Below are 16,055 nucleotides of genomic sequence, written 5' to 3' on the forward strand. Positions count from 1 at the left end.
GACAGACTGGCGACCTGTCCAGGGTGTACCCCGCCTCTCGCCCTATGACAGCTGGGATAGGCTCCAGCACCCCCCGCGACCCTGAGAAGGATAAGCGGAAGCGAATGGATGGATGGATGGATGGATGAGTACATTTCAACATTTTCAGCAATCACTCACAATCCTGGCACTGCCATGGTATCTGTAGTCTGCATTTACCACATGTGTATCTGTAGCAGCGAACACATCGCACAGTGGCATGATTGTTCTTGCAGTTGTGTTTGACCTGACACATGACTCTTTTTCCAGGGCTAGGTGTGGAGGGTTGTGTCCGAAGCAACTGTTCTTTTCTTGCCTTCTTCTCAGCTACATGAGAGTGAGCCAACTCTGTTGCAAGCGCCACCGGGAAGTCCACCCGTCTTTCCTTCGTCCCGGTGCATGCTTGATACAGCACATGTGCATTCAGTGCTGCCATGTCAATCATGTTGTAGAACTCAGCAACTGGCCAGCGCCGTGTTCCTCTGCGGACAGTGTACTCCCGAACCATCTGGTCCATCACATCCACGCCACACTTTGTTTTGTTGTAGGGTGACAGTGTTTGGCTTCCTTTTGGTGGTGTTGGGAAGCTCAGGTAACAACCTAATTTACATATGAATGACTAGACAATTTAGCTTCCACTTGGCTGAAGCTAAAGCCTAGCTAATACGTTCATAGTTGAAGTGCTGATGACGTGAAGTCCCGCAGCGTCCAGCAGGGGGCGTCAGAGCGCTGCTTCGGTGCCTGTATGACAGCGTGAGGGAGATTCATGGATGCAAACACACACAGAGCGCGCACGGACACGGGAGGACATGTTTTACTGCTGCTGGGACACGTTTTTAGTGGGTTTTTAGGATCACGTGATTCCACCGTAATTTAAACGTCCAACGTGTGACGTCATGAAGGATTTTAATCTGGAAGTTTCTGATGAGACTTTAAAAAGTTTATGAATGGATTATTCAGTGACTGATGAGTGTTTGTGTTGCATTAAATGTATGTTCGTGTTAAAATGATATAATAAAACTAAGTCAAAGTGTTTATTTGTCTCTTTTGATCTGATTTTGTGGAAGTATTCATCTTCTTCATTTTCCACTTTTATTTATTTATTTGCATCCTGTTGCTGCTTTCTGAACACGCGGTTGTGATGAACGTGTTTTCTGTCCTCTTGTGATCATTTGGAAACTTTTTAATTTTCTTGTGTGACGTTTTTCTGAGCTTGTTTTGTGTTTTTATCGTTGTTCGAGTCTCTTTGGGTCGCTTTGTTCCTGTTTCATCATCGGGCCTGTTTTGTGTCAATTTGTTATTTAGCATGTTTGTGAGCTCGTTGTTTTGTTAGAATTCATTTAATGTTTTTTTCATCTTTTTGATCGTTTTCATTATTGTTTGTTCTTGTTGTTCTTGTTTGTGTTTATATAAAGTATTGTTGCACCTGTTTTCCTCGTATTGACGTGTCTTTCTGATCTCGTGGATCTGTTTTGAGGCCCTTTTTTGATCACCCGGGCTCTCTGGACTCGTTTCGGGCTTGTTTGTTAGTTTGATGGCATTTTTAAAGTTATTGAATAAATGTCCTTTTGTTCTGAGTCTTTGTCTCAGTGGGTCACTGGACTTGTTTTGCAGGTCATCTTGTCACTTGTTGTGTGCATGTTTGTAATGTGAGTGTTTTTGTGGATGTTTATTACAGCTTGCAGTCGGGTTTCTTTTCGGTCGTTTGCGTGTCTGTGGGGTTACTTTGCACCACCTACGCGGTCTTTTGTGTCGTCACGTTGCGTGTCTGTGGGCTGAGGCCGAGCTCTTATACAGCCGGACCTCAGTGCGGATGCAGAAGATCCTCCGGGCTCATTAGAACCTGGTAATACTGACTCGTGTCACGTGGTCAGGTTCAGGGAAACATCCCGTCAGCCAGACGTCCCTGCGCGCTCCTGACTCTCCTGGCAGGAGCGCGCCCGGTCAGGCTCGTGCCCGTCCCCGTGCGGTGGACTGTGAGCAGCGGCAGCGGCAGAGAGGGGCAGCCCGCCGGAGGCACAGAGACCACCGCGTGACTCTCGGTGTCTTCCAGCGGCTTTCGCGGACCTAACGGCTGCCTCTGTGTGGACTTTTCTCGGGGACAGAGGTAGGGGGCTCCCGGTCTCACCTGGACGCTGGTTTGGAGGAAGTTTGCCCCTTCAGCTACGCCGAGAAGCGGAACAATGAGGGAGAGCCAGCCGGGCAGCCGGACCCGAGCTAACGGCTAACAGGGAGCAGCTGGGCGGTGAAAGCGACCAAACTGTCCCGTAACGGATCCTCCCGACACTTTTTCCGCTTCCTCTCCGCGCGTGGACAGTTGGACTCGCCGCTCCGGGACTGTCTCACACTTGTGGAGGGACACTTGAAGCCACAGCAAGTTTTTTTCTCTGCTTTCGGACATGGAGACGGACTCGCTTCCAGGCGACGTGGATTCTCTGCGCGGCGGGCTGAGCCTCCTGGATCCGCTGGTGGACCGGATCCTGGGGGACGCTGTGTCACAGCAGCAGGGCTGGCTCCGGGTCTACGGTAAGAAGAACACACTGGGGGGGGGCAGGACCGAGACCCGGCGGCCGGGCGGGTCTCGGGGCCGGGGTCAGCAGGTAGAGAGGGCACCGGCCACCTTTCGGATAGCCAGGTATCCGCCTAGAGCCCAGGCCGAGGTCATGGAGGCCACCGGGGGGACCGGGAGCTGCAGCTCCGTGAGGTTTCGACTCAGCCTCCTTGAGAAGGGTTCCTGGGGCCAGACTCTTAAACTGCTCTGGTTCCTTTACCCTCTTAATAATCCCTTAAAACTTTCTTGTTCTCTGAAGGTTCAGGGTTTAAAGCTTAGACCTCCTGAGACAGACTGTCCTTACAGGAAGCATCGCAGCTGAAGCAGGTCTCACTGAGTTTAGTTTGTCAAAATAAAGCAACAACACTGCTCTTAATCTGCACTCAAACCAGCTCTCAGTAATCTGAATCGTCGGGGAACCTCTCAGATTAGATTAGGGTCACACAGTCCTGCGTGTATTCAGGAAGCGGCTCAAAACCACAGAAACGTCCCAAAACATTCAAAGTAACCATACAAATGCCACAAAACAAGAGTGTTCACAACGCGATGCAAAAACACCACAAAAGCCCACAAAAAACAAAAACAAGTCCCAAGTGACCAAAAAGAGACGCAAGATGAACCAATAAGGATGCGAGATGACTTCAGAAACGCTTAAATCTCATAATAATCAAAACATGACCAAAGTCTAAAGTGTCCAGATCTTTAGAATGAGACGTAAAGTGATGAGAAAGGAAGTGCAAACAGTGGCGTTAGTCCTGAGCGCTGAGTTTATCCGGCGTGTTGAGTTTTATTCACAGGTGGAGTCGCTGATGTTACTGTTTTAAAGCGAACAAACCTCAGACACCCACAATAAAGCCACATGAATACAGCCACAAGTTTCCAGCTTCCAGTGTGTAGCGAACGAGAAGCTGACAGAAAGGTCAGAGGTCGCTGAAACTGTAAGGAGACGTCTTATTCGCAGTCACACGGGGCCGTGTGGGGCTGTGACTCACAGCGGCGTCCTGTGAGGCAGAAAACGGTAACATGACTCAGTTTTTCTACACGGACTTCACACGAGAGGCCGGTGCTGCAGCTGCTGTCTCATGTTTCCCTGCAGGACTGCTGCTGCTTCACTTCCTAAAATAAAAGCTTCAGAGCTCTGTGAGACCGAACAGTTTTCCAGGACAGGCGGTCACATGGCGGCGGCGGCGTTGGCGAGGACTGAGAATGCACTGAGTAATCACTGATGGCTGCAGTGAATTACAGAAACTCTTCTGTGTTTATTTAAATTCACCTGAGGGACACAGCCTGCAGGTGATGTTGATACTTTCAAAGGATCCTGAAAACATGGGAGAAATGGGCGTCTGAGTCGCTGCTCTGAGTTTGGACCCGACCCTGATAAGGATGAGCAGAAGAGACTGGATCGTGTTGCTTAATGTGACATCAGAGGGCGAATTTGAGTGTTTTTCTCCTTTCAAATCTCCTTTTAGATTCAGAATGGAAAGTCAGTCATACAAAACACTCAAAATAACCAAAAGACATTCAGAGCAGCAAAGTGTTCAGAATGAGACGTAAAGTAACTGGAAAGAGGCTCCAAATGACCACGAACACGTGGAAAGTCATTTCTTAAACACTCAAAATGAAGAAAAAAAGAGACACAATGACAAAAGAAACACAAACAACCACAAAGAGGCTCAAACTGGCCACCAAACAATGAAACACGACTCTAAAACACAACATGACGCTAAAAATGGAACAAAATGATCACAAAGGGATGTAAGCAAAGAAAGCCACAAAAAACCAAGTCAAGAACTACCAGACAGATGCACAAATTAATAATAATAAGGTGCAAAACTTAAAAACCAAAGTGTTGAAAGACAAAACCAGCACAGAGTGAAAACACTGAAGAATAGTCTGACTGCCTTTAATCACCTTAATGATCCCAGTTATAAAGTTTAAAACTTCTAAATTCATTCAGTCTCAAACTGAACCCAGAGTTTCTCGATGTTAATGTAAGAATGAAGTCGTGTTTGTCACTTTAGACCTAAAGGCTCCGGCGGCTCATGAACTCATCCGAAACTGGGAATAAAGTGGATGAGTGAGGCTGAAGTGGTGCTGACGTCCTGTGAACCAACAGGGTGGAGCATTGACGGCTGCTATGACCCATCACTGATGTGTTCATGAACCTGAGCGTGATTATAACTCTGTTTATTTTGAACGTAGATGTGCACGCTCACACAGGCCTGAATGCAGCGCTGCTATCTGTAGCTGCGAGGCTGCATCAGGATGTTTGCTCTTCCTCCTCCACCTCCTCCACCCTCCCGCTGTTGGCAGGGTGTGATGTCAGCAGCCAGTTTGTGCCGGTGATCTCACCGGGCAGGACTCCGGCTCTGGCATCGGGTCCTCGCTGCCCTCCGCGGCTCGCATTCCTCAAATAGATTCAACAATGGCTGCCGCCGTGCTGCCTTCAGGACCACCTCACTGCAGAAAAATGCAGCGGCGGGTCGTTTGTGTTTTTCTGCTGCATTCACGTTACATCAGAGGGTGGGGTCTCCTCCACCCTGCCGGTGTATTTACAGAGCAGGCTGGGGCCTCGTGTCAGACTGTGTTGAGTTTGTGCTGCTGAGACGCTGTAGCAGCTTCCCGCTCAGACGGGAGGAGGTTAGCGCTGGAATTTCTAATCAAAGAATACCAAAACCTGCACTTCCTCTTAACGTCCACTGGAGGCTCCAGCTGTGAGTCTGTCCCACAGATGCCTGTGTTAAAATGTGCACCTTTACAGCAGAAACAAACGTCTTTTTAAAGCCTGTTTAAAGTTAGCATGATTAGGGGGTGTGGCCTCTTTGACCGACAGGTGGATGGCAACTCAGGCGGCTGTAGCTGCTAGCGCTCTCCTAGCTGTCACCCCTGTACCATGTTGGTGCTGTTGGAGCATTTTAATGACATCATGTGACCTATAAGGTTCCTTCCTTTCTGAGCCAACCAGGTGTGAGGTGATACCTCAGTGATCCACCCTCTGGCCTGTGTACAGTCTCCTCTGGGCCCAAGAGTCCAGCCTGCCCGATCCTGAAAGCAGAGAGTGTGTCTGTGTTTGTGTGTCTGTGTGTGTTACGTTGTGTTGCAATAACTTTATTTGTGGTGGGCGTTCTGCCCGATGGACGTACAACACTATGAAGCGACGAGAGAGCGATCGATGCGAGACGTTGATCAAACTGCAGGTGAAGCTTCCTCCTGCCGCTGTTTGGATCCAGCGTCTCTCTGAAAGCATCGACAGAGTGCATTATCCAGAGAAAGGCTGCTGTACGTAAGCCTATTAAAGCTGACCGCAGACAGACGCTTAAACACATCGCAGAGCCTCCTCCTCCTCCAGCCCACCGGCTGAGAGTGTCAGGAGTTAACACGAACGTGTTGTGTCATTTCATCCCGTCACGGATTAATCGTCAGGCCGCTCAGAGGATTTATCCGGAGAAGAAACGATGATGTTGGAGGTGTCTGGACAGCAGACTCGCACTCCGAAGGTTTCCCTCCTCCTGCTGTCATGTTGAAGCCCCACTGAGGTTCTCAGCCTCCTTATTGGACGGGGATTCTGGGAGTTTGCTGCCGGTGAGCCCATTCACACCTGAGCTTCCTGCGGGACTGACGGGACGTCACGTTCCTCTGAGGCTGCACGTGAGAAACGAGCAGAAACGGATGTTTTCTTTGGCCGAGTCTGTTCTGTAAAAAGCGTAAAGCTGTCGTGAGTGGGTGCTTTCCCAACTTTTGGGATAAATATAGTAGATCTTATCTTGGAAAACAGGATGTTTAGGTCCAGAAAAAAGGTTTACTGATGGGACAGATGTGCAGGAAAGACGAGCCGGTACATCAGCTGTGGTTGTTTTACTGAAATGCAATCAAAGTTTGAGAAAAACAAGGTGATGGTTGTTTTTTTTCTTCCAGCTTTGATCAGATTCCTTCAGATGTGAAGTGGAATAAAATCCATCTGCCTGAACATGGATACAGAGCCACACGAGCTGATTATTTAACAATATGATGGTTTCTGTCAGCGTTTCAAACTCGTATTGAAATACTTCAATTTTCTGATTCCTCCTGAGCTGGAGCTGTCTGCACGAATCAAAGAAGCTTTTATAAGCAGGAAGAAGCTGGAGAGAAAGGGGCGAAGCAGTCTGTAGCAGTCTCCAGGGTTGTGGACAGACTCGGTCGGTTGCACCACGCGAGAAATCTGGCTGGAAATAAGCGGTTAGTTCAGGGAACAGCTCGATCTTCTGTATGAGTGTGTGTCGTCTGTGACGGCTGAGAAAATCCTGGATCTTTTGTGTGTGTGCGTAAACAGACGGGACAAGATTTAGAGCCGGATCCCAAACGCAGGATCCAACCGCGGGGCTCGCCTCAGCGCTTGGCGTGGGCGTGTCCGTGCCTGACCTTTTGATGATGAGTTGGTGAGGACTGAACGATGGATGTGATCCACTGGCGTGTGTTTGAAGTGCTTCGTGTTTGACGTGGAGGGGCAGGAATGGAAGACGCGGTCGTTTGCTCTTCAAACTGAGACGCATGTAAACATATTTTCTAAGAGTCGGATTGATCTTCGCGGATCTTCAGGGAATCTCCGCCCAGAGTCTGCGTGTCTGAGTGGCGGTGTGGTTCATCAGTGTCGGGGAATGGGTTCAGGTCTGAGCGGTGGTCTGCAGGACAATGGAGGCTGATGGGAGCAGGAAATGGAAAGTTCCTCACAGGCCTGGCTGTTTTCAGGATGGGGGCGGTGAGGCAGGATTTCCTCTCTGAAACAAAACAGGAGCAGTCCTGCTTCTCTGGACCAAAAAAAGCTGCTGTCTATTTCAGGGCAGGGTGGGAAAAGCACCGGAGGATCCTCGGGGACGACACGCACTCGGCGTAATCACACAGCGCTGGATGTGTGTTTTTATTTGTCTGATGTGAAGGGAAACCAGTGCTGTGGTAATCAGGGTTTGTTTTAGATTCAGGAGAAAGAAACCGTGAATAAAAAGATTTGTCTGTTATTTATAGATGTCAAATGAAATAAAACGATCGTTCATCCTATACCTTTACAAAGAAACCCTCTCTTATGTCTGCGTGTTTTATATACTTTACATTTAGCTCTTACACTCTACCAGACTCCATTCACAAAATCTATGATTTTACATCTCATAACACACAAGCTGTTTGTCTGCCTCCTTGAATGATTATGGTTAGTAGTCTTGGACCTGAATGTTTTCACTGTTTGTTTGGGATCTAAACTGACCAATAAAAATGCAAAAGTCACACAAAGTAAACCAGCAATTTTTTTTTTTTTACCTCGAGGTAAAAGATGCTGTTGTCAGTGGACTGTGGACTGCAGTGAGTTTAAGGGTTTTAGTGGGTCAGTCGCAGCAGTTTTGGTCTCTATAGCTAATTTATCTACCTCATTATAACTGTGGGGTCAGGTTTTTATAACACACCTGATTCAATTGTATTAGGGCTTAAAGTTTACAAAAATAGGGGTGTGGCCTCTTTGACTGACAGGTGAACTTTCCAGATGCTTCGTATTTTTCTTCCCTTTTCAGACGTTAATGAGGGGAAACCAGCTTTCCTGTTTATGTGTCACATGATAGCAGGCTCCTGCATTCAGCAGGAAGTAATCAGATTACTTCAGAGGACGTCTGCTGCTCTGAAAGCTGTGAGCGGAGAGCAGAAGTGGATCACTGTGTCAGAGCGGCTGCAGATTAAAGCCTGAGTTGTGGATGAAAATTGGATTAGTCAATCGTCTGAGCACCAAACGCTGCTGCTGTCTGAGGAGGATGCTCACGCCGCCAAACAACCAATCAGACACCTTGTTTGTAGTTTAAATCAACACCTGAGTGTTTGGGCGATTAAGCCGCTCAAAGTTAACTTGACCTCGAGAACATCAGCCGACTCGCTTCCTGTTTGTCGCTTCACGAGGCTCTAACGTAGATATTTTCAGCTCTGTTTAGCTTCAAACTCGGATTAGAAGTTGACTTTAATGCCTCGGGGTCGGTGTGTTAGCTGCTGTGGCTTTCAGTCACCTGCCAATTAATTTGGAAATAAGTAGTTTATCCATCAGAGGCTTTTATTTTAATATGCTCCTGGAAGAATCATTTGATTGATTTCTCCAAATGAACTTGTGACTTTGTAAAACGTTGGACGGGCCTCTCTGGGTTTTAGCTAATCTGAAGTATGTGTGAATGATGGGAAGGCGGCGTGTGGTGGTGTCACAGACCGCTGCGTTGATCTACCGTGCCACTGCTGTCACAGGCTAAAATCTGGAGCTGCTTCGGCTCCTTTCAGATGATGTTTTTTGAGTGTTTCATGCGGCCTCCTCACATCCAGCCGCTGATCTTGAACTTCCTGTTTTCTGGAAGCGTGCTCCGTCCTCAGACCGTCGAGGGCCAGCCCGCCGGCCTCCAGCTGAGACTCCAGCCTGGATTCCTGAGCTCCGAGTGGCTTTGGTGCTATCAGCTGCTGATTTACAGCTCTCTTTATGGCTGCGAGTTATTTTTAGCTGGAGGCTGCTGCCGCTGCCCGCTCTTCTCCTGGCTTCCTGCAGGACGGAGATGAAAAGTGAACAAAGTGGTGCCTGATGAAGGCACCAGCAACTTTAAGCTGTTGCCCCGGGTCAGTCCTGCAGCCTGTTCTGCTCACTTTGCAGCAGTTTTATGTGTAAACATGTGGGCCTGGAAGATTTCTGCATCACGTTTTGAACGAATGCAGACACATTAATGAAGAATGAGAGAAAGTGAGCAGTCGAGTCTGTCAATGAGGAAAAACGACCAAACTAAGGCTGAGCTGAGTCTGCAGTCAGTGAGAGGTTTCTGTCGCTGAATCTGACAATCGATCACGGATCAGTTTGTGCTTCTGATCCACTCTGATTTTGTGCAGAAGTTTTCATGACACTGATTCATTTTAATGCAATAAGACTAAATTATACCACAACACTCACCAGAGAAGTTTTAATCCACGTCTTCCGTGTCACTGCTGGCTTCCACCTGACTTCCTGTTTGTCTCCTCTCTTCCTGTTTTGTTTCCTTTCTCTGGAGGAGCATAAATGTTTGTAGGACTTCCTGTTTGGCCTTTAAACTCAGGAAATTGGGGAGAAGCATCAGTCCGGTTCAGTCAGAGTGAGCTGTTAGAATCGGGGCTGGTATCTGAATGCAGGTGAAATGAGACCTGCCTGAGCCTTGATGTTCTCTTTGCTGCTTGATGGCTTTTGGGCGACTTTTCAGACGAAACAAAGGACTCAAAGCATGTGTGGCTTCTGAACTGGCGGTCCACTCCTGGAAATTGTAATTTAGATTTGTAATGTTGTCTGAGGTATTTATGTTTGACGTTAGCGAGCCGGTTTGGGTCTAAAACGTCCCATTCCTTCGATCTTATTGGAAGTTTATCCTGAATCCATCCATAGAAATCTGTCCACAGCCTCTTAAGAGGAGCTTTCATTATTTGTAAGATTTGTTTTTTGCATTTGGCCTTTTTTGGACAGCACAGTGTAGATCGGAAAGCAGGGACAAGTACGAAGGAATGAAACAACCTCAGGTGGACACAATAGCTTTCGTTTGCCTGATCAGTCAGGTGAGCTGTAGCAGCGCCCGTGCTCTCATTTTTAAATTTCTAAAGGAAGTGTTTACAGTTGTGCGTTTAGCTGCTTAGACTTGGCGTGAACATGTGTTTAAACTGACGTGGAAGAGGAACCGCTCGTCCTGATGTTGACCTCTGGCCTCAAACTCGGTCAGTCGCCGCTGGCTCGAGGAGGACTTGCCTCCCTCTGAGTCCGCTTAACCTCCCCGAGTCTTAACTCTGACCTACATGCAGCGTCGCTTCATTATCCAATCAGGGCTGATATGTGGGTCAGCCAGGGCGGCGTGCCTTTAAAGTCCCAAGAAGAAGAAGGTTGATCTGAGAGTTGGAGAGAGTTTGATCTTTTTCCTAACTACATCAGGGCCACGAGGAGCACATGTTTGAATCCTCCAGGAGCTCAGCTCTGTTTTCTGTAACGCAGTCTCACGGCAGTTTGTAACTAGTCAGGGACTCTGAACATGATCGTTCATCCGTCCGCTCTCTGTTTGTACCCATTTACACAAAATGAATATTCTCAGAGGCTGGAGATGTTGGGGTTTTGCTGCTCACAGACCACATGTTGATTCTTAAATGTGTCAGAAGTTTCTATTTATTTTGTATTATTTTGAAAATGTTGGCATTATTAAAATATGTTAGTAATAATCATTAAAACTATTTAGAGCGACTTTTTGGGTTTAAATTCTAAAAAGTTAAAACTTCTCCCAAAGCGCCGTTTTCTTGGTACTGCGTGCTCGCCAAAAACTCTGCACAGGAAATGTACTTCCTGTTACAAAGCCGCACTGACCATCTCATAAAAACAGGTCAATTTGTGTCCACGATCAGGGACAAACGACTTTTATGAGACCAAGCCGACCAAGCTGGTGAGGTCATTGTTGCGGGTCCCACAGACTCCTCCTCCTCCGCGTTGGGCTGCAGTAGATCTACGCGTCGCAGACAGGGATGGTCCTCCTGTTCCTGTGACCTGAACGGTCACTCTGACCAGAACCTGCCATAGGTGGAGAACTGGTTCATGAGCCATGAGGTGAAAACTATCATCACAAGCTTCGTTCCACAACAGCGGAGATGGAGTCCACTTCCAGTCCGGCCACTGGGGGGGAGGAGCTTGTTGGAGAGCTGGTTGATATTTGTTTTTTTTACTGTCACAAAGTGTGTGATGATATGTATTCAGGGGTTGTTTACAGCCTGAGATCGCCCTCAGCTTGTATCTTGGCCACGTTTGGCCTGCTGCAGGTGAACCTCCACCTCCACGTGGAGGACTGAACGCTCTCACATGTAACCTGCAGCCTGAACAACAACGACAACAAACCTCCTCATTTCCATATTATGAAACTCGCGGAGTGAGCTGCGGGGATTTTTCTATCTCGCTTCTGCTGCTTCAAAGCTTCTCTATCAGCGGGGCTTGAATAAAGTGTCCTCAGAGCTCCTCCCTGCTCTCTGGGACTCTGCTCCTGTTTCCTCTCTGGTCACAGAGGCCTCGGGGGGCGGGGGGACATTCTTCAGTCCTCATGAATATTTAGGAGCTCACAACATGTATGGAGGCCTGAGAGCTCAGAAATTTAACCCAATAAACAGAGAATGACTGGCCTGAATGTGGGTACGAGCTTGACTAAATTACACTCAACTATACCGGTTAAATGTTTTTGTATCAGCGCGTCCAGATTATGTTCTGGCCTGTGTTACTTTCATAGATAGTAAACGTACAGATCTTGCCTCCTATTCTTCAGATCCTTCTCTGCTGCTACGTGTAGAATGAATGGAAATAGGTATTATAAATATTAGAGGATATCACTGACTGAATTTGGCACTCTGTGGGTTACTTTTCAGCTACCGAAACCCTTTTTCTTTCCATCCACCTACTATTTCCAGCTGCCCACCCTACACCACAGACTGCAACCCATCCTGGTCCCTCGCAAAGTGCATAAATCGCCAATGTGGGAAGTATGAAAGGGGGATTTCCCGCCTACTTTGGAGCAAAATTCAGGCTGTTTGCAAACTGCAGCAAGTCTACAGATCTAAATCCATCCATATGATTCATTATGAGAGCTCTGCGTCATCGTCATCGTCGTTGCTGCTGAATAAGAACCAAACCAGGAAACTGATCAGAAAAAGGAGAAGCTGATGCTCGACGCTGTAGTCTTCATAGGGGAAACCACAGTCTGCTGCTTTGCCTTTGCTCAGCCCTGATTGGCTGGCCTCGGTCTTTCTCTGGCACTTGACTTCCTCCCAGGAAGACGAACGTCAGCCCACAGAAAGCGAGCGAACGGCAGCTCCAGCTCGGCATGCACATGAGGACAACCTGACGAATCCTCATCCGTCCGACCCGCCGGGGTCGTGTGTCCGTGTCACAGCACAGCTGTCGGCGAACCAGCAGTGACGGCCATTTTGGGGGCCTCCATCTGCTCGTTGCTGCCTGGAGGAAGCTTGCGTGTGCTAGACTATGAGTGGAAGTGGCGCCCACCCTTTGATCGGTGAGGGTCTAATCCAGGGGACCTTGTACCACTGGCACTTTTACAGGAGGCCCTGGCGGAGAACCAACACCCCACCGGCTTCTGAGCAGCTATTGGACAAATACAAATGGGAGACATCTGCTCGCCAGGCGCCGAGGTCGGCCGGTACGTCCACTCCCGAGGGCAAAGCACAAACCATGGAGCCTTCTCACCGGCGACTGCTCAGCCTGCCGAGGTTCGGCACCCTCCCAAACCCGAAAAAACGTAGCGGGGAGCCCGGCGCCCTGCAGAGGATCTTTCTCCGGTCGATGTCCGAGCCCGGCGCCAACAACGACAACAATAGGGAACCGCTCAGGAAGGTAGAATCGGTCGCCGAGAGGAGCACGCCATCCGTCAGCAGCTTCTTCAGCTCGCTGTCTCGAAGGATCGGCAAAGTCCTGAGGGAAGAAGGCGGAGGCAGCGAAGATGAAGGAGGAGAGGACGGTAGGGGTGTCTACGTCATGCTTGTGTCCTCTTTTAAAAAGTTTTCTTTTTAACAGCTTCATTTTCACTTAACATATTAAAAGCACGATGAGATGAAGAGAAGACAGTTGTGTTGCCTCCGGCTCAGAAGCTTTGACGCCAACACAAATAGACACCAGGAACTAGCCTGAATTATTCTCTAAAGGGAATCCCCCAGAATTCTCCACAAGTCTTCCCGGGTGGTTTTCTCTCAAACAGCAGAACTTTCAGAATAAACAGGAACCTCGTTCGGGGGGAAACCGAGCTGTTAAAACAGAGTTTTAAATCCTTACCTGAGTGTTAAAGAGCAGTCCGTTGGTGTGTTCGCTTCAATGTGCTCAGAGTTGGTTTGTTTTTTGGGATCAAAGTTTTGCATTCGTAGGGGGATGGCCTCTCTCCCTGGCAGGTGGATGGAGACGCAGGCGGGTGTAGCTGCTAGCTGTCCACTAGGCTTCACCACAGCTAGTTGGAGGCCCTGAGCTGGACCTCTGGGCCATGCTTGTGCTTTTGGAGCCTTTCAGAGCTTTTTTAATGACATCATCTGACCAGTTATGTGGCTGCTGTGAGGTTACTGCACTTAGACCGTCACTAAGGTCTGCAGGGTTCTACGATTTTATTTGGGCATTAATTAGCATTAATTAGCAGGTATCTGTGATGCACCACATCCAACACATTCGGCATAATTTTGTAATTTGTTTGTTTGTCTGTTTTCTTTTTCTTGAACGTTGTAATGTCGCTCTGGCCGTGAAAATCTCAGCGGTCAAATTAAATTAAGAGCAGTCCGATTTAGCTGGATCGCGCAGGTCTGTAAAAAGCATTAGCATCATTTGTGTGAATAAGGTAGAGCGAAACATTAAAACGCAGTTCAACCAGTCTGTCTTATCAATACGGTATAATTACCTCCTCATTTACCTCCACTAGATCACTGCCTCAGAAACTGACCTGAACTATTATTATGACGATGATACAAAAATTCCCACATGGTGAAGTTAAAGCAGAGTGATGTTTCTCTCCTGTGGCCCCTGCAGCTTCATTCTACTCTGAGGGAGGAAAACCTCGGCTGTCCTTTGTGCTCTCAGAGAGAGGTTTCCTCCTCCTCCTCCTCCTGCTCCTGCTCCTGATTGAAGGCTGGAAATCTGTCTGCAGCTGCTTCACCAAACATTTACATTCATGCAGAGTGTGTAAAGCTCAGACAGGCAGCCAGTCTGAAGGTTAAGTCATGCTAATTGCAGTTTCCACTACAACCTCACATGAGGAAACATTTAGAGCCTGCAGATAATAAATGTGTGTTTTCATGCAGAACTCGCTGCTGCATCAAGTCCCATTAGTTCTCCAACACAGCTCCTCTGAATATGAATAATTGTCTGAATTAATTTTCTTTGGCTGATATCAGAGCCACAGAGATCTTTGAATAACGAAGTCTATAGAAATTCAGAAAACACAATAAAATACCCATGTATGTACGCAGAAGCAGCTTTTGAACATCAGGGAAAAAACAGACCCGATTCTGAAATCAGTTTTATACAATCAGAAACGAGTCATTGCAAAAATCCATCTCAGTCCAAATTCAAGATTTAAACCAGCCAAGTGTGAAGCAGTCCTGGAGTCCAGTTTGTTCGGGCCTGAATTATAAATAATTTCAGGGCGAATGAAACCAGGAAGTGATGAAAGTCGTGCTAACCTGTGCACAGGTGCACCGAGCAGAACCGGGTCTGCTTTATCCTTGGTCTCCTTACTGCTGTGCAGGTTTGGATCTTTGGCAGCGTGCCGGATCTCCTCACCTCGCCGGCTCTTGTTTACCATCAGAGCTCAGGCTGTCCTTTTAAATCAGATGCTGCACGTTTCACAGACTGCACATGCAGAGTAAATATTTCATGCTCAGGCGCATGAGGGACTGAAACGCTGCTCAAAACACGTGATGTAAAAAACACAAAGCAGCTGATCTGAGTTCACCGTGAGCTTAAAGACATGCACATACATGTTCCTGTGAGCTTACTGATAAAAGGATTCAGGGTTGGGACCTTCTCATAGTATCGATGTGTGAACTCGAATATTTTCTGACTCCAGAGGTTCCTTATCACAGATTTTATTCCACCTCCTGTCTCTGACCTCTGACCTCTCTCTCACTGAAAGCTTGTATTATGAGGGAAATGGGATCTGTTGTGGTACACCGTTCTGGTGACCGTGTCAGATTAATGTGTGCCTTTGGGCATCGTGTCTCTGCTTCGCCAGAGTCCAACCTGTTTGATAGACGCATATATTTCTGTCGTCATCCATCATCCTGAAACGGAGATGATGCGTGTTATCTGTGAGCTCCCAGCGTCCCCGGCATGCCACGTTCATCGGAGCGTTCAGCCTCGCCGGAAATTTGAACACAGCATCGAGGAGGAGGAGGAGGAGGAGAGCTGATCAGGGATGTAGAAAAAGATTTAATTTAATCTGTCTGAGCTGGTGGTTTATGGGAAACTGGTGTGAGAGCAGAGTCAGAAACAGAAGCTGCTGATGTGCTGGGAGCACTGGTGGGAGCTCGGAAGCAGAACACATCTCAGCCTGCAGAGGCCTCATTTGCTTTACTTCTAAACCTGCTTCAAATTATTAACTCAAGTTCCCATAATGCTTTGGGGAATGTAGAACTGTAGCATGAACTGGGTATCAGAAGTTCCTGCTTGTGGTTTTACCCACAGATGTACAGAAAACTGTCAGATTTTTACCTCAGTACTGACGAAAACTTAACAACAATTCTCTCTGAACTCTTTCTAATCAGGTCCTGAACAGCTTTAAAACCAGTCCTAACCTGGTTACAGACATGAGGCTCAAAGCAACCTTAGAGTGCTCCTAAAATAAGTCCAATACTATGCCCAGAAACTGGTCTGCAATAAGTTTAAAACCAGTTCTAAACTAAACTGAAATCAAGTGTGGAACTAGTTTTAAAGCAGACCCCACAGCCTGGGTTTGGGCTTAGGTTTCTTTACTCA

The 16,055-nt window shown here is 47.7% G+C and overlaps 1 protein-coding gene across 4 annotated transcripts in view; it reads left to right on the forward strand.

Moving 5' to 3' along the window:
* The first annotated feature begins 1,851 nt into the window (after positions 1–1,851).
* Positions 1,852–16,055, forward strand: part of rasal2 (RAS protein activator like 2) — a 60,764-nt gene continuing 46,560 nt past the window's right edge. For 3 of the 4 annotated variants that reach the window (XM_005751344.1, XM_005751343.1, XM_005751345.1), the window contains exon 1: positions 12,302–13,062. In XM_005751344.1, the coding sequence (XP_005751401.1) occupies positions 12,570–13,062 (493 nt within the window). In that variant the 5' untranslated portion in view covers positions 12,302–12,569. Of the gene's footprint in view, positions 2,545–12,301; positions 13,063–16,055 lie in introns of those variants that run through there. The other variant, XM_005751347.1, reaches the window with a different exon arrangement.

This window comes from Pundamilia nyererei, unplaced genomic scaffold (assembly GCF_000239375.1).
Source record: "Pundamilia nyererei isolate P.nyererei 1_Seehausen unplaced genomic scaffold, PunNye1.0 scaffold00307, whole genome shotgun sequence".
Taxonomy (NCBI): domain Eukaryota; kingdom Metazoa; phylum Chordata; class Actinopteri; order Cichliformes; family Cichlidae; genus Pundamilia; species Pundamilia nyererei.